Source organism: Hemiscyllium ocellatum, chromosome 42 (assembly GCF_020745735.1).
Source record: "Hemiscyllium ocellatum isolate sHemOce1 chromosome 42, sHemOce1.pat.X.cur, whole genome shotgun sequence".
NCBI classification, from domain to species: Eukaryota; Metazoa; Chordata; class Chondrichthyes; order Orectolobiformes; family Hemiscylliidae; genus Hemiscyllium; species Hemiscyllium ocellatum.
Window position 1 is genome coordinate 14,737,074 of NC_083442.1, and position 24,978 is coordinate 14,762,051.

The window sequence follows — 24,978 nt, forward strand, 5'->3', positions numbered from 1 at the left end:
AAGCAAAATGCAGAATTGACAGTGACACCACCCTCTAAGCTTTGCTCCCAAAGTACTGTATATTAAAATGCTGACATTGAAGTTCTGATCTTCCAGCATGTGACAAGGAAGGTTGCTGCTCGGTTCTGGGTCTGCATTGATTTTTCTTTTTGACCACATTAACTCTCTTCCTGTCTAGCTATGGTTTCCTCTTGGCATTGTTGCCATGACATCATTAAATTTAGCGGAGATGTTTTTGGTGACAAGTTGCTTTAAATATCAGCCCAACTTTACTTGCCCATTGTTGCATTTATTCAGCATTTTTGGCAGAAAAATGCCAATTTACTGTTTTAATATCTCCTCCATCTACAGTTCTCTTTGAAACAGTTGTAAAGAAGGGGTCAGTTAGTCATCACAAACAGGCCTGGTTGTCCCCTGATCAGTCCCTCCCTTTTCCAAATGATTAATCCTGTCCCTCAGTTTTTTTCCAACTGTCAGATTAACAAGTCTGTAATTCCCTGATCTAGCTCTGCTGCCCTTGAACAAAGGAACCACATTACCTATTCTGCAGTCATCTGGCACTTCACCTGTGGTAAGCAAACTATTAAATGTCTACCTCTCTCAGGGCCCTGACAATGTTTTGTCTCCCATAGCAGCTTCATCAGGCCCTGGCTGTTAATGCACCTTTATGACCACAAACCTTTTTAATCTTGTTCTAAACCTCACCATTCCAACTGAGATCCTGGCTATGTCTTATCCATGTAAAACTTCACCCATGTCAAAAACAATATGGCATGGTAGCTCAAGTGGTTAGAATTGCTGCCTCACAGCACCAGGGACCTGGGTTAGATTCCAGCCTCTGGCAACTGTCTGTGAAGTTTGCACAGTCTCCCTTTTGGATTGTGGAGGAAATCAGAGCACCTGGAGGAAACCCACACAAAGATCTGTATGTTAGGTGGATTGGCCAGGCTAAATTGCCTATAGTGTTGGGTGCATTAGTCTGGTAAATAGAGTAGGGGAATGGATCTGGGTGGGTTACTCTTCAGAGGGTCACTGGACTTGTTGAACCAAAATGGCCTGTTCTGATACTGTAGGGATTCTAATTTAAGAAAGGGACAGGTCCTTCAACCCTCCAAGCCTGCACCACCACATTTTAGCCTTTCCATACTAAAATTGTCTTTACCTTTTTAGAATACATAATCCCTCTTTTCCCTCAATTATATGCTCTTGAATGCTGCTATTGTCTGGTGGCTCCACCTCTGGCAACACATTAAAGGCACTCATGACCCTTTGTGTGGAAAAAGTTACCTCCCATCTTAAACTCCTCTCCTCTCCACCTGAACCTTCAACCTGTGTCCCCTAGTACCTGAAGTCCTAGCAATGATCCCTGTGGAACACCACTGGTCACAATCCTCTGTTCTGAAAAGCATCCTTCCAGTGCAACCCTGTCTCCTGTGATTGAACCAGTTCTGTAACCGTTTTGCCAGCTCATCCCAATATCATACAACTTACCTTTTTGTTCCAGTCTGAGGGACCTTGTCAATGGCTTTACTGAAGTCCATGTAACAATATCAAACTGCTTTTTCCTTAATCATCTTCACCTTCTCAAACACTCAAGTTAGTGAGGCATGGCCTACCTCTTCTGGTTCCACACAATCACTTATTGTCCTTGAATAGGCCAACCCCTTCCCTGGCTGTCCCTTTTTTTGTATGTATAAAGTATTGGGAATCTCCTTTTAATCTGTATTCTCTTACTTTTCATGACTTCTTTTAAGCCCTTGTAATTCCTGATTTTTAAATTATTTCCTTTTACATCAAGGGTTTATCGGTTCCCATCGTCCTAAATCTTTTCTTTCTGACCAAGATTATCCCCAGTCATGCAAGGTTCATGCAACTTGCTATACCTAACCTTCATTCTCACAGGAATGTGTTGCTCCTGAACTTTTCGACTGCTGTTTTAAATACACCCACGTCAGCTTTGTAGACTTAACTTCAACCAGGTGCCTCCAAACAATTCTCCGGTTCCTGCCTAATATTGTAGTTTGCCTTGACCCCAGGACCCATGGCCTGCTGTTATCCTATCCATGAGAATTTTTTTTAAAACTTGCAATATTACAGGTCACTAGAAAACGCTTCCCCACTGAAACTTCGCTTACTTGGTTTGGCTCTTTTCCCAAAACCAGGTCCAGTATAACCCTTTTCCCTGGTTGGATTGTTTACATATTGTCAAGAATCCCTCCTGAATGGACTTTTACAAATTTGCACCATTCAAGCCCCCAGCACAAAGTAAGTCCTAGTCAATATGGGGGAAGTTGCCCAAAATCATCCACAATTCTGCTATTCTTGCATCTATCCAAAATCTGTATACATTCTCTAAGTCTTGGGTGTTGAGGCCTGTAGGACACCCCCAGCATTGTGGTTTCACCTTTCCTATTTCTAGTTCTACCCATACATTGCTGCATGAGTCCTCTGTATTCTCCCTCTGTACAGCCGTAACATACTCCTTTGCCAGTAATGCAATTCCTCTATCTGTTTACATTCCTTTCTATTTCATGAAACATGCAAGTCCTGGGACACTTAGCTGCCAGTCCTAGCCTCTGGCACCATGCACCAATTGCCCTTAGTCTACCAGGTTTGTTCTTTCCCTAGTAATCCTCTTTTAATATTCAATTACTTGGTTTCCTCCAACCCTTAATCCTAATTTTTTCACAGTCCCTCTGATCCCCAACTCCTAATTTGCTGCTTAAGTGACTCTAAATTTTTTTAAGGGCCTCCCTTTTTGTTTGTAATGCATGCTACCTAACTTTTTTTAAATGAAACTCATGTGCTCTCCCTTGACATCTAGGGTTCCCTTGACTTGCTACCCACCCTTCACTCTTAAAGGAAAATGCTGGCCCTGATTACTGTCTGTCAAAAAGACATGGCTCCCATTTTACCTGCAAGTAGTTGCTCCCAGTCTGTTTGGCAGCTGTCTAATATTGAAATTGGCCTCCTCCCCCACTCCCAATTTAGATACTTAGTCTTATGCCTTTCCATAATGACTTTGAAACTTCAAAGGTTGCTATCCCAAACTGTTTGCCCACTCTTTTCAATTCACTTATGCCCTTATGGAAAGGGATAAGTATTTAAAGTGGGGGAAGGCCAATTTCAATATCATTAGATATCTGCCAAACAGACTGGGAGCAACTACTTGCAGGTAGAATGGGAGTCAGTCTTTTTAGAAGGATCGTAAGTCAGGACTAGTATTTTCCCTTAATGAAGGTGGGCAGCAAGTGGAGGGAGAGTAAGTTTCATGCCTTACCAAAAAAAACCCTTCAAAATGTTAGGGGTTGCTTAAGAAGCAAATTATTAGGATTTTGGGATTAGAGGTACCATGAAGTGGGCTCATTCCTGAGGGTCTAGCACTGCCCCATTTCTCAGGGCTATCTACATATTAGCAAATAGACTATTCTTGATACACTTTAAAAGTGCCATCCTGTCTAATCCTTTCTCACGAACTGATTCTAGTTAATGTTAGAATAGTTAAAATCCTTTCTTGCACTCAACTTTTCTGATTTACCGACATATCTGTTCCTCCATCTCCCTCTGGCTGTTGGGAGGCCTGTAATGTAATCTTAGCAAAGTAACTTTTTAAAGTTTCAAATAGAAGCCATCTGGGTAGATCTTGGTCTTCTATTGAGAAACAAAATCACTGTGTAGTTTTGTCATGCCTCCCACCTTCTTACTATATTTCTCAAACCCTTTCCCACCCAATCCTGCCTGGAAAAATCCTATACCCTGCAATCTTGATGTCATCCTGCCTCCCTTCAACTGTTTGATTGCAACAATATCATTCCCAATTCTGATCAATGCTCTAAGCTTATTCAAATTACCAGTTAAACTACTTGAATTTAAAAATAGATACAATTTAACATCTCAGTCCACCCATGTGCCTATAATCTTCTCCATTTTGGACTCTCCTGGTATTCTTTCTAAATGTGATTTGACCTTGCTCCTGACTTCTTGAGCCCATGTCCTGCCAAATTGGGTTTAAACCTCCCCAATAGCACAAGCAAACTTCCCAGCAAGGATATTGGATGCTGCCTTGTTCAGGTGCAACCCATCCAATTGACTAGCCAGCTGGTTTGCTATCTAGAGTAATGCTAATAGCCTGAATTGAACCCCTCCCCTTTGTTTTGTGACAAGATGACTTCCAGATGAAGCCACCAACAGTTGTTTCTTAGTGCTGCCCTGTGGTAGGATGAGTGACTTTACCGACTAGCAGTTTTTTTTTGATCAGAACTTCAATGTCAGCAGTTTGATACAGTACTTTGTATGGAAATTTTGAAGAATGCAAAAGTTAAATGTAATCACTTTAACACTCTAATAAATATTTCACATCTAGTGTTAGTGTTTCAGCTAGTACCAAACATTCTGAACTGGGTATATCCAAAAAGTGCTATTTCTTTCCACATAAATATTACTGGTAGGCAGACGTGGTGGCCTCGTGCTGGGAGCAGCTGTTTGTACTCTGGAAAAATGTCAGCTGCCTTGTGGCAGTAGAATGGAGTTTCTTTGTCCTCTTGCAAGTATCTGGTAAAGGCTAGTGAACGATTCTCTGCATGAGGCAAAAGTTACCTTTTTTTAAAAAAAAAAGTAATAAGCAAGGAGAGCTGACCATCCTGATATCTGTTACCTGTTTGGGTAAGTAGTGTGATCAATGAAAGGCTTATGCCCTAAATGTTCTCCTGCTCCTTGGATGCTGCCTGACCTGCTGTGCTTTTCTAGCACACCACCCTTGAACAGGCTTTTATAGTTGAAATACCAGCTCCCATCTTGAACATAGTCAAGTGCTTAGCTGCCTGAGCTCCCTTCCTTCTAGATTGAAGATGAGGAAGGAGTCAGCAGAATGCTGCAATCACAAGCTGCTGAGATCAGCACACATGGCTAATTGCCCCTCTGGGATCTGTGAAATGCACTTGCTGTCCACAATTGTGGACTACATAGTTTCTCCTGTCTAGACTGTGTATCTTAACTGTTGCTCAAGTTACTTAATTATTTGCTGCCTATTTGAGTTTAGGAGCTATAGAAACCATCTTAAAGATCAAGTACTATTGTAGACTTTGGTTCTATAGACAATAAATGTTTTAAGGGTCATTGTTTCACAGGCATAACTGGAAATGTTACTGCGAGAGTGCAAACTGCACTATGGCAAACAGGAGGTTTTAAATAGCTAAACTTGGGAAATGGTAATCCATAAAATAACATCAATGAATCAACTCAACAGCTGATCCTATTTCCACCACGCTCCATCTGATTTCACCCACCTGGCAAAGGAAAACATCTACATAAGACTACTCTACAAAAGCCTTCAGTTCTGCATTTAACACATTCCTTAGCACCTGATTGGAAAACTGAGGCTGCTGTACTTGAATACTTCCCTGTGTGATTGGATCCTGGACTGCCTGACTGGGAGACTTCCGTCAGCCTGGATTAGAAACAGCATCTCCAACACCACCACCCTGAGCACAGGGGAAGAAGGGAACTGCTGTTTGTCCTGCTGCCACACTGTGCTGTGATTCATAGCTCAAATCACATGTTTGCTGATGATATGACTGTAGTGGATCTCATCAGGAATGACAAATCAACATAGAGGAGGTGCAGTGGCTAACTGACTGATGTAGAGCCAACAACTGTCTCAGAATGTGGACAAAATGAAAGAGATGGTTGTTGACTTTAGGAGGGCATGGAGCGACCACACCGCTGGACATCTGCTCCCCTGTGGAGATAGTGAACAGCACCAAATTTCTTGGTGTCCACTTGGTGAAGAAGCATAGAAGTATCTCTTTCCTGTGTAAGTTGAGAAAAACCCACCTCCCCATCCTTACCACATTTTACAGAGGTTCATTGAGAGTATCCTGAGCTGCTGCATCACTGCCTGGTTCAGGAATTGTACCTTGTCTGATCATAAGACCCTATAACGGATAGTGACGATAGCTGAGAAGATCATCGGGCTCTCTCTTTCCTCACCTCACCACACGCTGCATCCAAAAGGCTAAAAGTATTGTTGAAGATTCCCCCACCCCAAACTCTTCTCCCTCCTGCCAGCTGGTAGAAGATACCAGAGCATATGGTCTCTCACGGCTAGACCATGCACAGTCTCTTCTCCCAAGCCACCGGGCTCCTTAACACGGACTCCATCTGAAATTCTTTGCACGTCTTTGAATTGCTGCCAGTACAATACCTATTAATTATCATTCTTTTATTACTCTAATTTGCATGTTTTGCACTTACGCACTATGTCACCCTGTGTAGTTTATGCAGTCTTTGTAGTCCTGGAGGAACACTTCTATTTACTGGACCAGTTGTATATAGTTGGAATGACAAAAAGCTATTGTACTCTAACCATGTCCATCAGGTAAGGATTCCAGTTCCTCATACTCCCGCTGACATGATTTGACTTCTGGCTGCCCTCTGAACTGATTCAGCAAGTACATCCCATTTATGTCAAACACTGGGAGTTCTAGGGAATCCAGCAATTCAATGAAGCTTAATTGATGATCCTGGTCTCTCGCACCTCTGGTGCTCCATCCTGAAGTGGGATTGAGTGGGAATTTGTCCCTCAGAGGCAGGGATTTTATCATCGCGGCACGGTGGCACAGTGGTTAGCACTGCTGCCTCACAGCGCCTGAGACCTGGGTTCAATTCCCGCCTCAGGCGACTGTGTGGAGTTTGCACGTTCTCCCCGTGTCTGCGTGGGTTTCCTCCGGGTGCTCCGGTTTCCTCCCACAGTCCAAAGATGTGCAGGTCAGGTGAATTGGCCATGCTAAATTGCCCGTAGTGTTAGGTAAGGGGTATGGGTGGGTTGCACTTCGGCGGGTCGGTGTGGACTTGTTGGGCCAAAGGGCCTGTTTCCACACTGTAAGTAATCTAATCTTAAAAAAAAAGACCTCATGCCCTTTACAAGGCAATAAGAGTTAAGGATCATTCTCTTTTATAAACACACAAAAGTCAGAAGCGTCAGGAGGAAATTTTTTTAAATTCTTGGATTGTTACAAATTCCAGCGTCAGAAGATCAAAGTAATATAAAGACAGAATAGGTAAGAATTAAGGCACTTTCACTTTAACGATTTGGGTGCTACACCAATTATTTTTTTCCTGAGTAGAAACATCTGAAAAGTTCAATGAGAACTTATTCAATTATTCAAGTAGAAGTACCACTGTTGATTAGTACAGATACATTTCCACAATCTGATCAGAATCAAAATCATTTTTTCTTCACTAGACCAAAAACCAAATCTAGTTTGCATATAATAAACAGTCCCATAGCAGTACTGCCTTTTAAAAAAAATTGTGAACAGCTTTAGTCTTCAAGTGAATGCTTTACTAAATATAGTTTAAGGTTACTGTGCAATAATTTGTCCTGCATTTGAAATTAAATGTGCTCTTTCCCTTGTTCAAAGGAAATCACACCTGCCATATTTTCCTTCATGTTTATGGCACTAAGTCTTTCAGCACTGCTCCTATCAAAAGTCCCTTTGCCAATTTCTCCCCGTGTGGAAACTTAGAACTGTGGTCACGATTTAGAAAGGGTTTTCCCACTTTTACATTATGGAAATTTATGGCTAAGTTGGCAAAGGGGCTTTTGACAGGAGCAGTGCTAAAAGGTGTTTCTTCTGAGAGGTGTTGGTGGTTGCTGGCTGACCAGAGAATCAAGAGTTTTAGGGTTCAGGTTAAAAGTACAGTTGGGCCTACAACTGGGTTGGTCACAGTACCTCAAGCCGATTCTGTTAATTGGTAAGACTAAGTAGCCTATTCCTATTCTTTTTTCAGCTCAGCAGGAAGTGCTAGGTTGAGAATTTTACCCTGGTTTGGTATCCTGAAAATAGCTGTGTCTTTAAGAAGTGTGTTTTGTCTTGAGAGATTGAACAAGAGGTGACATGGAGTGTGTGGGAATATAAATAATTTGAGGCCTTGGGGTTTACTCTTAAATTTGGAACAACACAAATGGCCGTATCCCGCTCTCCTGAACCTGGGTTTTTTAAGCTTTTAGCTTCAGCACAAGCTGCTGGAGTCTTGAAGTCGAAGCTTTTTCCGCAGACACACATACCTCGTCAGTTAGTTAGAAGCTGGGGGGTTTTTTTCCTACTGCAGGTGTTGCATGTGAGAAATCTTTTCCGAATTTGCCTTTTTGCCAGGGCTGTGTTTATGGGATGTTACTATACTGAAAGTTAATTATGATTTGGAGATGCCGGTGTTAGACTGGGGTGTACAAAGTTAAAAATCACACAACACCACGTTATAGTCCAACCTGGTTGGACTATAACGTGGTGTTGAAAGTTAAGTTCTCCAATAACTATTACTGATTAACAAAATAATACACTAAGTTATTCTAAGTTTGTTCTTCCTCCTTTTTAACTTAGTGTCTGACTAAATTCCTGATGAAGGGCTTATGCCCGAAATGTCGAATTTCCTGGTCCTTGGATGCTGTCTGACTTGCTGTGCTTTTCCAGCAAAACATTTTCAGCTCTGAATAAATTGTCTTGCTTAATGTTTGACCAGTCAAATTGCATCTGAACATAGCAGTTCACATTTGCTGTTTAAAATAAGAACGTTAGAGTCTAGGCTAGCTTAATATATTTGAGGAGGTCTGGTCTGGTCCATAAACAGGCACTATGTGCAATATTTTTGAATTAGTATCTATTACTGTTGCATTTATAAATACATCAAACAAAATGGCCACAAGATTTTGGATGGGTGATCACAATTATTTTTAATGAAACTGGACGGGTTGTTACCCACCTGCAGGGCAGGTGGATTTGAACTTGGCTGTCTGGCCGAGAGGTAGGGACACTACAACAAATTAAATCACCAAAAGCCTGGTCACCGGTTTGAGTTCCTTTTAAAGGATAGGAGAGTTTATGACTAATTCAGAAATTGAAGTCAGAACACCTGAGGGGTGTGGGGAGATCAGATGGGGCTATGGAGGCATCAGAAAATTAATTCAAAACTACGCTCCTGCCTAAGCAATGTCCCAGGTCAGCAAGCCAGGGATGGTGAGGGATTACATAATGCAAATTGGTCAATCCAGCAGAGTTTTAAAAATATGACTAAATATCTTGTCATAACTCTCCATTGGTGCAACTGTTTATCATTGTGCAGATTTCATTCTCACTCTATTGCAATCCTCAGTATTGATTATCCACAATTTTGGTATTTGCCCATTTTGCTTCTGTACAGAATCCAAATGGCTTAGAAGTAAACATGTAAATATTGTACAATATGGCCAGCCTTGTTTGTAAGACAAATGATGTTCTCGACAAACGTTCACTATAGAAAACTTGATCCTTTAGTTAGACTGTCTCACTTTCAAAGTGTAACAGATGCATGTTGTCTTTACTCCCTATCTATTCAGAGTTACTACATGAGCCATGACCCTTCCTGCTTATAGTGGGAGGTCAACAGAAGAACAAAGTACAAACTGAGGAAGGAGCTTATCACAAAGTTTCATGATCTGAACCTGAAAGTTGTCATTGTAAGCACAACCTGCATGGCATTTTGAGTTTACAATGTAACAAGTGAGGTTTTTTGAGTCTCAGCAGAAGATCCCTTATTTTATAGTGCATGCTTCATATAGCCACATTTGTCAACAATTTGTGTCTATTCAAAATATTCGTATTGGTTGTCTTTTGCAGTTACCCTTACAATAGGGCCATATTTCCTCTTCGAGCTTATGGCATCTCATTCCAGTACACTTCACAAGCAAAGGACACATTGGAGCTGATGGGTAAACGCACACATGGGTAAAGGCACTATTGATAAATGTTCCAGTAACTTCAACTCTCTTCTCAACTCAATTCAATGTGCTTAGTGTTAGGTAATTTGAAGCATGCCAGACTGCCGATGAAAAATATTGCTGCCACCAGGAGGATGGTCACACTGCAGTTCATGTCAACCAGCTGGCCAAACACCACATTTCCCAAAATGGAGGCAACACGGCTGATACCAGTGAAAACTCCAAGTGCAGAAGACCTGTTGAGAGACAGTTTTTATTTCTTCAATTTTAAATTAAAAATACTTCCACCATAAAGGTACTAAAATTCTAAACATTTTAGCGGTGTAGTTGTACTTTTGAAACTCTAAATCAAAATTTCAAGTATAATTATGGTAGAGTTGTACACCGTCAAAGAAACAAATGGCCTCCTGTGTCATTGTCATGTATAAATAGGTTAATATTTCATGAGAAGGGCACAGATATTTAACATGCTGCCTATAAACTTGTCATATAGTTGTATTTATTAATAAAACATATCCTATGGAATGTTGAGAACAGCGTCAACGTGATCAAGGTTAGGAGCTATGGGAAATGGGTTGCATTAAATAGTCAAGAAAGGTGGTTCACGTTGGGGCTCAACAGGAGATACAAACATGTACTTTTAGTCTGGATTAAGTTAATGGAAAAATAAAATGTTTCATTCTAAGAATTTCTTTATGGAAGTGAAATGAAATATTTTCCAACCTGGCAGATTATTTTAAAGAATCTGGGAACTTTAAAAACAATTCATCGTTAGCAAACTTGAATCAAAATGTCCCTCGATCCTTTAAACTAGATGGGACTGTTGCTCAGTGGCTCATATCTGCCCTAAATTAACGAAACTTGAGATTTTCCATGATTAGTACTCTCCTCCATCCATTAAGAGTCATGTAATCTTTCCTTCCAGATATTAAATATCAATTGATATTTAAAAGTAAGGAATTATAAAACACAAATGAACAGTACAGGCCTGAGAAACTAAATGGGAAGATCTCATAATTTAAGTCCACAGCATAAAGCCAGTCAATATGCAATCACTTGATGGGATACACTTGATTTTTGAAGTGTGGCTTGTTCTGATGCATGCACTGAACTAGGAATATGTTAATAAGTTTCTGATCAGTCTCATTCTTACAATAAAACTCTCCCAGTACAATGGTTCTCTCTATACTTGGAATTATTTTCTATCTCATCTGGGAAGCTAGGGAGGAGATAGCGGAGCCATTGGCCTTGATTTTTATGTCGTCGTTGTCTACAGGAATAGTGCCAGAAGGCTGGAGGATAGCGAATGTGGTCCCCTTGTTCAAGAAGGGGAATAGGGACAGCCTTAGTAACTATAGGCCGGTGAGTCTCACTTCTGTTGTGGGCAAAGTCTTAGAGAGAATTGTAAGGGATAGGATTTATGAACATCTGGATAGGAATAATGTGATCAAGGATAGTCAGCATGGTTTTGTGGAGGGCAGGTCATGCCTCACAAACCTTATTGAGTTCTTTGAGAAGGTGACCAAGGAAGTGGACGAGGGTAAAGCAGTAGATGTGGTGTATATGGATTTTAGCAAGTCGTTCGATAAGGTACCCCATAGTAGGCTACTGCAAAAATTACGGAGGTATGGCAGTGAGGGTGCATTAGAGGTTTGGATTAGGAATTGGCTGGCTGGAAGGAGACAGAGGGTAGTAGTTGATGGTAAAGGTTCATCTTGGAGTGCAGTTACTAGCGGTGTTCCACAAGGATCTGTTTGGGACCATTGCTGTTTGTCATTTTTATAAATGACCTGGAGGAGGGTGGGTGAGCAAGTTTGCGGATGATACGAAAGTCGGTGGAGTGGCGGACAGCGAAGAAGGATGTGGCAGGTTACAGCGGGATATAGATAAGTTGCAGAGCTGGGCAGAAAGGTGGCAAATGGAGTTCAATGTAGCTAAGTGTGAAGTCATTCACTTTGGTAGGAGTAACAAGAAGATGGATTACTGGGCTAATGGTAGGCTACTTGGTAGTGTGGATGAGAAGAGGGATCTTGGTGTCCATGTACACAGATCTCTGAAAGTTGCCACCCAGGTAAATAGTGCTGTGAAGAAGGCATATGGCGTACTGGGCTTTATTGGTAGAGGAATTGAGTTCCGAGTCGTGAGGTCATGTTGCAGTTGTATAAGACTCTGGTGCGGCCTCATCTGGAGTATTGTGTGCAGTTTTGGTCACCATACTATAGGAAGGATGTGGAGGCACTGGAACGGGTGCAGAGGAGGTTTACTAGGAATGTTGCCTGGCATGGTAGGAAGATCGTATGAGGAAAGGCTGAGGCACTTGGGGCTGTTCTCATTGGAGAAAAGAAGGTTTAGGGGAGATTTGATAGAGGTGTACAAGATGATTAGGGGTTTAGATAGGGTTGACAGTGAGAACCTTTTTCCGCGTATGGAGTCAGCTGTTACTAGGGGACACAGCTTTAAATTAAGGGGGGGGGTTGGTATAGGACAGATGTTAGGGGTAGGTTCTTTACTCAGCGAGTTGTGAGTTCATGGAACGCCCTGCCAGTATCAGTGGTGGACTCTCCCTCTTTATGGTCATTCAAGCGGCCATTGGATAAGCATATGGAGGTTATTGGGCTAGTGTAGGTTAGGAAGGCTTCGGTCGACGCAACATCGAGGGCCGAAGGGCCTGTACTGCGCTGTATTTTTCTATGTTCAATATAATGAACAATAGACAAATGTTTGAGAAGGTGGAATACAAGGAGTAGACTCCCTCTTGATTTTTAAAACTGTAACTTACCTTAAGTTAGTTGGGTACAATTCTAACCCAATGACATCAAGTGAGTTCCAAGCAACAACTGAGATGGCACTAAACACACAGGACACTATCAAGCTCTGCGTTTTGGTCTTCACTTGCCAGATGAAAAATGCACAGATTCCTGACAGAAAAAGACTAGCACCTAAGGTCAGAGAATAAGGAAATAATCAACACCCAACTTGCCAAGTTAACTAGTCATCTACTCTACAAAACACAGTCAATAACAACACTGCAATATTACTGGCTGTGATCCACAAGACCATTAGTACTGTAAAACCTGTTAACTAATAATTTAATTGTCTGCTTTTGGTGATGCATAATTGGAACAGGTACATGCAGCAAGTACTGTCCCGTTAATGATTCTTTGATAATGTGCAGGTATGTGGAACGTGCTAAATAAGAACAAATATTCTTTATGGACACTACTGCTCTGAATAATAAACAGCTCCTCACACTGGGCGCTGTCTCCATTCTATTCCCTTTCTTGAGTTCTTCCTGGTTGGTACTCACCAAGTAGAAATTTGCCTCCCAGCAGATCCATCAGTAAGATAGTGAAGATATTACCAGGAAGATTGGCAGCAGCAATTATAAAGCCTTCTTTATACACTGCAAAACAAAGGAAACAAACCACTTTTAAAATTCAAACCAGAAAGAACAAGGGAACAGCATGTGTGAAAGTTATCAAAATTAACTGCACAATTCCATATATAAAAGATCCTGAGGATGGCATTTTTTTTTTAAAAAAAGTCTGTTGGTTATTCCAAAGGTTGTGTGTGTAAATGCGACAGGGACAAATGCACAAAGGAACAAGGGATTAATCAGCCCCACAAAATATTCACACAATTTTGTTCGAGCATGTGGAGTAGTAACAGGCATATTGATAGGATGGGTGGGAAGCTCCTGCCCAGGTCCAAAGGCAGCAGCCATCTCTGCCAGGCCCCAGTGAAGGCAAAGCACAAACATCAAAAGGAGCGTGTGGAAACCTCAGCATCCCATTGTACTCACCTCTTCAACTACCCCCAGCCTCGCCTGCGGCAGAGTATGTGGAGTCCTCCCAGGCTCCCTAACTCTGGAGTTGGGAAATGTCATCCTCATATTGAGGTTCTCCCTTGGAATGAGGAGGGGGTCAGTGAGAAGCATAGATAGCAGTGTAGGCCAAAGCCTCCAATAATTATGGAATACTGTGCAACCTATCCTGTTATTACACCTTTACCTTATATCCACTGATCTTGCCTTACTCATGGTCAGGCTAGGTGGCAGAAGTGCTGTGAGGTACACAAGAGTTTCATTTCTTACAGGGATAACTCAGAAAAATGAGAAGAAACATAATGAAAAAGAACCTGGGATAGTTCAGATGAACAGTGCCCAATTGCTTATGTTGGCAAAGTTGTCACTTCTCAGGAGCAGAAACCTGATCCTGCCCAAAGGCCACAAAAGCTGACTCTAATATCCCATGCAACATTTACAAAACAAAACCCTACCCAAGCTCAGTTATTGTCTGGAGAACCAACAGGAAGGGATGAGGAGACTGAAAATGATGGAGTGTAAATACGGACTGCAAGACAATTCCTGAAAAATATCTGAAGTGAGGAGGGTATGAAAGTATCCTGACTGACCAAAGTCCTGACGTTCAGGGTCAGAGCAACAATGTTAGCTATACACTGCAGCTGATGCCAGATATAACCTGAACATGGGAATTACTAGATAAATAAAGGCCAAAAGATCCATCTTGCTCACCACCTCCAATCATTGCATCACACAATACAGCAAGAGTTGAATTGTTAGCTTATGTATCTATCAATCAGTCTACAATAGGAGCAGAAACAACATGACGTTTCAATGAATCCCAGTAAAAAGCTTTGGGAATCTTAGGATTCAAAGTCACTTGCTGCTCCCACACTCCACTTACCATGTCATTTCTCAAATTACTTAACAGATTGGTTCCAGGTAAGGAAGGACTTCCTTGAGGAGAGGTTGAGCTTCTGTTCATTGAAATTTGGAAGAATAAGAGGCGACCTTATTGAAAAATATGCAGTGGCAGTACAGTGGCTCACAGTGCCAGGGACATTGGTTCAACCCCAGCCTCAGGTGACTGTCTGTGTGGAGTCTGCACAATTGCCCTGTGTCTGTGCAGCTTTCCTCTGGGTGCTCCGGTTTCCTCCCACAGTCCAAAGATGTGCAGGTCAGGTGGATTGGCCATGCTAAATTGCCCATATGGTGTCCAGTGTAAGTTAGATGGATTAGCCATGAGAAATGCAAGGTTACAGGTATAGGGTAGGGGAATGAGTCTGGGTGGGATGCTCTCCAGAGAGTCGATGTGGAGCTGTTGGGCTGAAAGGTTTGTTTCCACACAGTAGGGATTCTATTCTACAAAACTATTCTTAGGGAACTTACAATAGATGGTGAAAAGTTGTTTCCCCTTGGAAGAGACTCGAGGACCAGAGGTCATACTCTCAGAGAAACAGATCACCCAATTAGGACCAAGGTGAGGAGAAATTTCTTTTTTTGAGAGGGTCGTGAATCTCTACGATTTCTTATCGTAGAGGATCGTCAAAACTGGATACTTAGTAATCTGTCTATCTCAGCCCTGAATATACTTAAATCATAAGGGAGTTAAGGGTTATGAGGATATGGCAGGTATATGGAGTCAAGGATGATCAGAACAGTCATAATTTTATTGAACAGTGGAACAGACTCAATGGAGTAAGTGGTCTGTTTCTGCCCCTACATTTTGTGGTCATATATTTCTCAATTTGGATCCTAGCAAATAGTGGGATAAAAAAGAAACAACAGACAACCTTCCTTTGTGGATAGAGTGCATTATCTAGGCTGTCTTACAGCTCCTTCCAAACATCAGTTGCTGCTGATAGCCACCACCTGTTTTTTCCTGAACTTAAATAAAAACATTAACAAATTTTACAACATGATTAAACAGACATTAACAATACTAAAGGGGGCTCTTGTCGCACAGTGGTAATGTCCCTACCTTTCAGTCAGGAGGTTCGGGTCCAAGTCCCACTGCTCCAGAGGAGTGTAATAACATCCCTGAACAAGTTGGTTAGAAAATATCTGCTAATGTCCCAAAAGATCACTTTCTGAAGAGACACAATACCCTTTACAGTGTGCATTGCAGGATGGAATACATCAAGAAATTGTAATTATATTACTGCAGATATGTCCTCGCACTATGTCTGACCTCTGCAGTGAAGATAGAGCATGAGGGAAGAGGCATTCAAAGTTAAGAGAGCATAATCCACAGGGAGAGCTTATTGGAACATACGCTTCCCACTGTTAGACAGTTTCTGATCCTCAATTGAAGAACATGGGTAAAGCCCAGTGAGGACTTCAGCTCAGGAACTGCTAAAAGTCCCAAAGGAATTTCCCAGTCCACAACTGGATGGGATACATATTGAGGGATATGGACCAAACGCAGGCAAATGGAACTAGATTAATTGCAAAAACTGGGCGGCATGGACAAGTTGGGCTGAAGGGCCTGTTTCCATGCTTTAAACCTCTTAAGTCTTCCATGCATTTGTTGTAAATAAGCCCCTGATATATTCAAACTCTGTATGAGATGCTGGGAGTAGTGTAGTCTACTATGCAGCCACACATTATTTCGACTGAATCTGCACTAAGAATATCTCAGAAATGAAAACTTAAAACGTGAATAGCTGAGTCACTTCCAGATGAAATGGGTTGGACAAATTAACTTTTTCTTTTAATTGGAAAAGGATCAAATTCCTCCTCCCAGATGGACGCCAGAATGAGAGAATCGAACTCAACACGACACTCACCCACTGTCTTCACGGGATAACAAGTGACATTCTCCACACTTCCTTCACTGGAGCTGCTCCAATTACTCGAGCACGCAGAACCACCTCCGATCTCGATCCGTTTTAGGAGCTCAGGAAACCACATCCACAGACCATAATACCTGGAAGAAGGGGAATAAGAGAAAACAGTCAACCAGCTACCTAAATTCCAAAGGCCAACATAAACACACTCGGATTTATGTGGACCCTACCATAACCTGAGTAAAGAAAGTGCTGCTTTAAGTGTAGTTACCATTGCAAACCAGGAACTATGTCAGCTAACCTGTGCAGAGCAAGGTTCCAGAAACAGCAATATTTCAACCACGATGGTTCAGATGAAAATATCACCCAGGACATTGCTGAGAACACCCTGCTCTTAGAGGAATTTATACTAGGAGGTCATTTGATGGATAGCTGATCTCTCAGAGAATCAATGATGCGTGCAGTGGGTTGGTGGTAGGTGGTAGCATCTCGACAGTACATCCACATGTAGGCCTCAGGCAGGCAGAAGATTAGTATTGGCACTAATGCCTCCACCAGGTAACAAGCCTGACCACACGCATTATTCAACCTCAGCTCCATGGAATGGCTCATGGGAATGTTATGAAGATGTGCATGTAGTGCACCTTTAAGAGTAAAGGCTAGCAGTGATAGCACCAATTCGGGATTTGAATTGGTTTCGACAAATTTGAATATATTTGGGTGTATGAAAGATCCCAGCTGTTTTAAACACTTGCAGGTTAGCGTCCTAGATCTTTAAATAAAACGAAGGTGAGACAATTTGTTTAACTTCGGTGACTTGTGGTTGATTAAATTAAAAGGAAGAGAAATAGCTCTTAATGTTGCTGAAGAGGTTCTGAAGTTTGAAGATGATTCTCAAGAAAATTTAGAAGGAAAGAAAAAGGCCATACTTTTAAAATTAGCAAATTAGTTCGATTTGGGTTTAACAAGGACAAAAGTAAAGCTAAAATTGTAAGGGAATTACTCAAACACTCAGGTGTATCAGAGAAACAGATAAGTGCCACAGAGGTAGAAAAATTTAAATTACAATTGAGGAAAATGGAGTTAGAAGATAAACAAAGGGGAGAGAGCGAGAGCGAGAGCGAGAGCGAGAGCGAGAGCGAGACCTAACGAGAGCACAGCGTAGAATGAAGCAGGTGGCAAATAAAAGCTCTGAGACTTGGACATTTTCCCGAGGAGATAACATGTTAGTACTGTTACCAGTGATAGGAGATCCCTTCAAAGCCAAGTTTAATGGTCCCTATCAAATTGAGAAAAAGTTGAGTCAGATGAACTATTTAGTAAAGATGCCAGATAGGAAAAAAAAAGGTATCGGGTATGTCATGTGAACATGCTGAAACTGTATTACACTAGAGAGAAAGAACTGGAGAAAATGGAGGTGTTAGTTACAGAATGAGGAATCAAATCCAATTGATATGGATTTTGAGATGCCTCAAAATAGATTAAAAAATGAAGAAGTTCTTGAGGTGTGGAATAGGCTAATAAGCTATCTGTCTCAGGAGCACAGAACGCAGTTGAAAGATTGGTTGCAGCAGTACAAGGACATATGTAAGAATCAGATGGGGAGGACTAATGCTATTGTACATGAAGTAAATGTAGGAAACATTGCTTCAATAAAACATCTCCATCAGCTTAATCCTTTCAAGGTCAGACCGGTTCAGAAGGAGGTGGAGGCCATGCTTGATGAGGACATCATCGAACCAAGACAGAGAGCGTGGAGTTCACCGATCGCCTTAGTTCCCAAACCGGATGGGACTCAATGATTCTGCCTGGATATCGGAAGGTCAACGCCATTACAAAATCGGACTCATATCCAACTCGAGGACTGTATTTGGAAAGTCGGACAAGCCAGTTACATCACCAAGTTAATGTGTGGTTACTGGCAGGTACCTTTATCAGAGATGGCAAAAGGAATTTCTGCGTTTGTAACCCCAAATGGGCTCTATCAGTTTAAAGTGATGTCCTTTGGAATGAAGAACACACCCGCCACATTCCAAAGACTCATGAACGCAATTGTGGCTGGGTTAACAAACTGTACAGTCTATTTAGTAAGTCCTGGAAAGATCACAGGGTACAGTTGGCAGAGCTCTTTGAACGACTACGAGAAGCAAAACTGGTAATAAACTTAAATAAAACGGAATTTACGAAATCAGAGGTGACGTTCTTGGGACATTACATGGGTCATGGAAGGTTGACCCCATGGAACGCAAAGACAAAGGCCATTGAGGAATTTCCATGACCAACCTTGAAGAAAGATGTGTTTTGATTCTTAGGACTCAGCGGATTCTATCAGAAGTTTGTTCCAAACTTCAGCGGTGCAGTTGCGCTGTTAACCGATTTGCTGAAGAGGAACACAAAGTTTCGGTGGACACAACAATGCCAGGAGGAATTCGACCATGTGAAATCAATATTAAACACCAAACCAGTTTTAGTATAGCAAACTTTTCAAAACCTTTTAAAGATGGCATCAGTGCTAGTGACATTGGAGTTGGAGCTGCATTCCTACAGGAAGATGAGGATGGGATTGAAGTAACAGCTGGTTACTTTTCAAAGATGATCAACATCCAGCAAAGGAAATACTCCACGATTCAAGAAAGAACTATTGAGTTTGGTACTGGCCTTACAGCATTTTAATATGTGTGTCACGAACAATGTGTCGCAGATGGTTGCGTACACTGACCACAATCTGCTTACATTCTTAGAACGTTTCAAAGAAAAGAATGAGAGACCATTTCATTCGAGTTTTATGTTACAGACTTTTAATTTAAAAATCATACATGTTGCGGGTCGGACGAATGTAATTGCAGATGCATTAACGTGGATTTAACTGATAGAATTTAGACAAGGTTTGTCTTAATTAATGTGACACAGGTACACGTGAAGAAGTTAAGATGAACTTATATCAACATTATCTGTATGTTAGGGTAATGTGTTTAAAATGTAGAGAAAAAAAGCTATCTTTTCATTATGATGGTTCATTTTTTCTTCGGGGGGAGGTGTTATGAAGATGCGGGTGTACTGTACCTTGAAGAGAGTAAAAGCTAGCAGAGACAGCATCAAGTGCTCTCAACAAGACACAATGTAACATGTGCTCCAGCTACTGGGGTAGCTGGCTGCCTAGAAACGACAAAACAGATTTGAATCAGGCCAATCAGTTTAAACCATACCCCGAAAAATACCAAATTCCAATCAACTTTGAATTGAGTATATTGACAATCTTGAAAGCCAATGACACAATCCTATACTTTGGGGTATAAGACCTGGGAAAATCTAACAGTTGGGAGGAGAACTATCACCACTCCTTCTAGAGAAGGAGTGTGCGCAGAGAGAAACCTCAACACTGACGTGAAGAGCCATTCTACCGACGAAGATAAAGAGAAGATTCAACCGCTGGCTGGTATTTTCTGTAAATCTTAATTGGGAGTTTTATCAGACTAGTATTATAGAAGGGAAGGTAAAATAGGTTAGAGGAAGGAATTGTAAATAGTTGTTACTTAATTATTCTCTGTTATACATTAAGAAATAAAGTTGTTAGTTTTAACTTTAAATAGTTCTTGGCCTAACAAATTTTTACAGATTACTGCACGGGATAAATCTTTTCAGTGTTGCTGGTTTTAAATTAAGCAGGAGGGTAAACAGTTTGGGGGCTCATCCAGGATTTGAACCCGGGTCCTCGCTCACATCCACAGATCTGGTCCCCAGCGTAAATCAACAGCTTCTGGAACGGAAACTCGCAGCCCAGTTTGCTGAGGGCTCTGGTGTCAGGCCAACTCACCCAAACGAGATGCTGAAGAAGATGCTGGAGAGAACAATTGATGTGGTACACAGCTTTTGGTCAAAAATCTTCCTGATGGGATCCAATCCCTGAAAATAAGAACAGGACTGTTAGCACCACCTTCCGAGCAGGACTTGGGTCTGCACTGATGTGCATCCACGAGCTTCAGGAAGTAGACGTTTATGTAATAAAAAGGGATCTAGTGACAGTGTGTGTGTGGAGTTTGCACATTCTCCTTTTGTCTGTGTGGGTTTCCTCTGGGTGCTCCAGTTTCCTCCCACAGTCCTAAGACATGTAGGGTAAGTGGATTAGCTGTGAGAAATGCAGGGTTACAGGAATAGGATGGGGTATCTGGATGGGACACCCTTCGGAGGGTCAGTATGGATTCACTGGGCTGAATGGCCTGCTTCCATACTGTAGAGATTCTATGCAGAGGGAATGAATAGATATGAAAACACTAATTGTGAAATGTAGGGCTGGGCTGATTCCAGTGTTGATCGCGCGCCCCCCCACCCCCGATCAACACTGGAATGCTATTACACTGGGTACCAAAAGGTCTTTTCCTCTATACTTTCTCTCTGATTCTTTCGCCAATTATTTTAAATGCATAACCTCTTGATACTCAACCGCCAGGGGAAACTGATTCTCCCTGCTTGCTCTTTCAAAGCCCCTTGACAATTCATTAGGTCTGTCCTTCACATTCTCTGCTGTATGGACAATTCCATTTTCTCCTGTCCCTCCATATATCTGAAGCCAATCAGCCCTGATGAACCTCCTCAGCACCCTCTCTACATCCTTCATGAAAGAGCAATGTGCAGATTTGGAAATAATACTCCAGCTGAGCCCAACTTGACATTTTCTCAAGGTGTGGGGTAAACCCCTTGCTCTAACATTCACAACCTATAAGTACAAAGGTTGGAGACTGCGCATATTTTCTCAGCCACATGTTCAACCTGCCCAGCCATCTTCAGCCCCACATCCCTCTGCAATTTCTGCTGCAGCTGCCAGTGTATCTGCTGTTATGGTGCCACCCTCAGCCACTTAGTGCCATCCTCTCACATCTGCTCTGGTTTGTCTACCACCGGTTTTGGGACATTCATTGCCTCACTATATTGAGGTCAGCCCTTCACGTAGCTCCGTACGGGACCATCTGGTTGCTGCCGCTTTTCCTGATTGTTTCGCTCTGGCAGATTATATTCCCACTCGCCCAAATCAAAATTACTCATCAGGTAGCCGCACACTTCAACAACCGGTCAATGACTGCGACTATTCGGTTCATTATTTACATTACCCATAGACATCCAAATGACACTTCACCCAAGTGCAGGTCATTTCTAGACAAGAGAAACAATAGTCCCTGGGTGAACCCAAAGCACCACGTCCCTCCAGTCTAGACAACATTTGATCACCACTAAACTCTAAACCAATTGCACACCTGGATTGTCTTCACCCTCCCAAATAAAGCTGTTATCCAGGATATCTGATCAAATATTTTTTGAAAGACCCAGTAACGAATAATATCTATTGTGCTATGTCTACCAATTTTATCTTTTTCTTAAAATAACTCCATCACTCAGTTTTCCTTTCACAATTCTATGCTGCAGAGATGTTATTAATCAATCCCTTCCCAATTAAGAATTAATTTTATCCTTGACAATAGTCTCTCAATGTTTCCCTGATATTCAGGTCAACAGTTAAGGTTAACCAACGTAACCAATATGAATGGCCAGGGTCATTACCATGTTGCCCTTTGTGGGATCTTGCTGTGCACAAACTGGTTGCAGCGTTACGACGTGATCTCACTAAGAACATGAAAGGCATGGTCAAAACTTATTTATTTTTTCTTCCAATAATCGACAAACTTTAGTATCAGACTTCTTGCTGAGCCACTGAAAAACAGCAGCTTGGAACCTGTACCTTTATCATCTGCTGCTTAAACCAAATAGTACGACTTTCATACGTCCTTGCATTGCTTCTCTCAAGTGGAGGAATCGCCAGCCGCTGAACCTGGCAATCAACAAAACAAAAGCTGATGGAAGCCAGGAAATAGAGAACTTCTGATTGTGTTCATTGAAATAAACCAGGAAATACAAACATTGCTAATGAGAAAAACAGGGGGCGGGGGCGCGGGTAGGAGTGGGACAGAGGGGGGGCAGAAGCATCAGAAAGACACAGAAAAGAGCATTAGAGGGCAGGAGAATGAGAAAGCAGGAGGGAACAGGTGCAAGACAGCCAGAAAAAGAGCACCATAGAGTCCAAGAGAAAAAAGGAGGAAGAGAGAGGAGAGAAACAGCAGGAGGGAGAGAGAGAGTATATATGAAAGTATGTGAGAAAGAGAGTAGGTGTAGCTGTGAGAGAGAGAGCAGGGATGTGAGAGATGTCAGTGGTATCAAAGACAGAGAGGAGTGTCAGAGAGCTGGAGAATGAGAAAGCAAGAGAGACAGCCTGAGAAAGAGTTACAGAGAGTGAGTGAGCGCGACGAGTGAGCGCGAGAGAGAGAGAGAAAGGAGAGAATGAGAAAGCAAGAGCAAAAGCATGTAAAAGTGCATGTAAACGTGAGCACATTTGTGTCTAGAAGTGAAGGCAGGAGTACAATTAAAAGAAAGTGAGCATTAACACAAGTGAGAGTGCATTCCAGTGTGACAACCTGCATTATTTCAAGAGAACCTCTCTACTCACATTTCAACCCCTCACTATGAAGGTCAACTTACAAACTGCCTTCCTGATTGCTTCCTGCGCCTGCTTGAGTGGAAGGCCACCCAAATCATTTTAAACACCAACCTTTAATAAATTTTCACCATTTAAAAATCCCACTTTCCAACGCTTTTCATCAGAGTGAACAATTTAAGATGCCCCACATTTAACTGCATTCACTATCTTCTTGTTCAGTTACTGAACTTAGCCATATCCCTCTGAGTCAAGTTCACAGCTGACCTTCCCACCAAGTTTTATAACATCAGTAAACTTGGATACATTAGGACCTGGACCCGTCAACTATGTCATTAGATTGTAATAATCATCAGATCAAAAGACTGTGAACAACAGAGATCAGCACTGATCACTGTGGCATCTATGAGACAGAGTCAATGGGTGTATCCTTTGACGTCCAATCAGGGTTGAGTGTTTCTGCCAAGAATCTTATGACAGAACAGGTCAATTCTCGACCTGTGGATGCTTGAGTACGTGGGTAGGATGCCGCATGGGGTGCTGGGATCCAGAGTGCAGCGCTTCCTCCCTTTTATTCCTTCTACTTCATGAAGGTGTTTGGACTGAAAAGCATGATGCAGCTTGTTATCAACATGAATTACTGGCAGCAAATTGCTCCCCAGACACAATCTCAATGCTGCTGCAGGTGGAGGGCAGTGTTTGCTTTGCTGTTTGAAAGTTGAGAAACCAGGACTGAGTTGGGGAGATGTTTTTCAGCCACCTGGACACAAGCTCCAGTCAATCAAAGGATATGGCAGAGACACTGTAGATGGATTTCCTCCACCACTCTGTCACTGATACACAGTCCAAGTCTCAGTACAGTGCAGGAGTGTAGTGATGACAACTACGTGAACTTCTCATGACTTGCTGTGCTCCTTGTTGCCAAAAACACATTGTCATAATTTGTAAAGCGGCTAAACTGGGGCAGCTGACCCAGCGTTGAATCCCCTTGTCCCTGGTATATCCTTGTCCTCTTCACAAGAGGCAGCTTTCAAGATGTAGAGAATACTTAACATTCTCTGAGGTGGTAGGGGAAGCCCTAAATGAGTTTTTTGCTTCTGTCTTTAAGAAAGAAACGAACTTTGTAGTGAATGAAACCTTTGAAGAGCAGGTGTGCATGCTGGAATGGATAGAGATAGAGGAAGCTGATGTGCTGAAAATTTTGTCAAACATTGACAAGTCGCCAGGCTCAGACCAGATTTGTCCTCGGCTGCTTTGGGAAACGAGAAATGCGATTGCTTCGCCACTTGCAAAGATCTTTTCATCCTCACACTCCACTGGAGTCGTACCTGAGGACTGGAGAGAGGCAAATTTACTTCCTCTCTTCGAGAAATAGGGAAATCCCCAGCAATTACAGACCAGTAAGTCTCATGTCTGTCGTCTGCAAGGTGCTAGAAAGGACTCTGAGGGATAGGATTTATGACCATCTGGAAGAGCATGGCTTGATTAAATGCAGAGCTGAAAATGTGTTGCTGGTTAAAGCACAGCAGGTTAGGCAGCATCCAAGGAACAGGAAATTCGACGTTTCGGGCCAGAGCCCTTCATCAGGAATGAGGAGAGGGTTCCAGGCAGGCACTACTTGATTAAATGCAGTCAACATGGCTTTGTGAGGGGCAGGTCATGCCTCACGAACCTTATCAAGTTCTTTGAGGATGTGACTAGAAATGTTGACGAAGGCCGAAATGTGGATGTGGTGTATATGGACTTCAGCAAGGCATTTGGTAAGGTTCCCCATGGTACGCTCATTCAGAAGGTCAGGAGGAATGGGATACAAGGGAACTTAGCAGTCTGGATACAGAATTGGCTGGCCAACAGAAGACAGCGAGTGGTCGTAAAGGGAAAATATTCTGCCTGGAAGTCAGTGGCGAGTGGTGTTCCACAGGGCTCTGTCCTTGGGCCTCTACTGTTTGCAATTTTTATTAATGACTTGGACGAGGGGATTGAAGGATGATTCAGTAAGGTTGCAGACGACACAAAGGTTGGAGGTGTCGTTGACGGTATAGAGGGCTGTTGTAGGCTGCAACGGAACATTGACAGGATGCAGAGATGGGCTGAGAGGTGGCAGATGGAGTTCAACTTGGATAAATGCAAGGTGATGCATTTTGGAAGGTCG

General features: G+C 42.2%; 1 protein-coding gene across 2 annotated transcripts in view; it reads right to left on the minus strand.

Moving 5' to 3' along the window:
- Positions 1 to 8,705: 8,705 nt before the first annotated feature.
- sv2 (synaptic vesicle glycoprotein 2) overlaps positions 8,706 to 24,978 on the minus strand; it is a 69,577-nt gene continuing 53,304 nt past the window's right edge. For both annotated transcript variants that reach the window (XM_060853653.1, XM_060853652.1), the window contains 6 exons: positions 22,077 to 22,166; positions 20,160 to 20,248; positions 16,346 to 16,485; positions 13,062 to 13,157; positions 12,534 to 12,693; positions 8,706 to 9,990 (listed from right to left, as the gene is read on the minus strand). In XM_060853653.1, the coding sequence (XP_060709636.1) occupies positions 9,807 to 9,990; positions 12,534 to 12,693; positions 13,062 to 13,157; positions 16,346 to 16,485; positions 20,160 to 20,248; positions 22,077 to 22,166 (759 nt within the window). In that variant the 3' untranslated portion in view covers positions 8,706 to 9,806. The remainder of the gene's footprint in view (positions 9,991 to 12,533; positions 12,694 to 13,061; positions 13,158 to 16,345; positions 16,486 to 20,159; positions 20,249 to 22,076; positions 22,167 to 24,978) is intronic.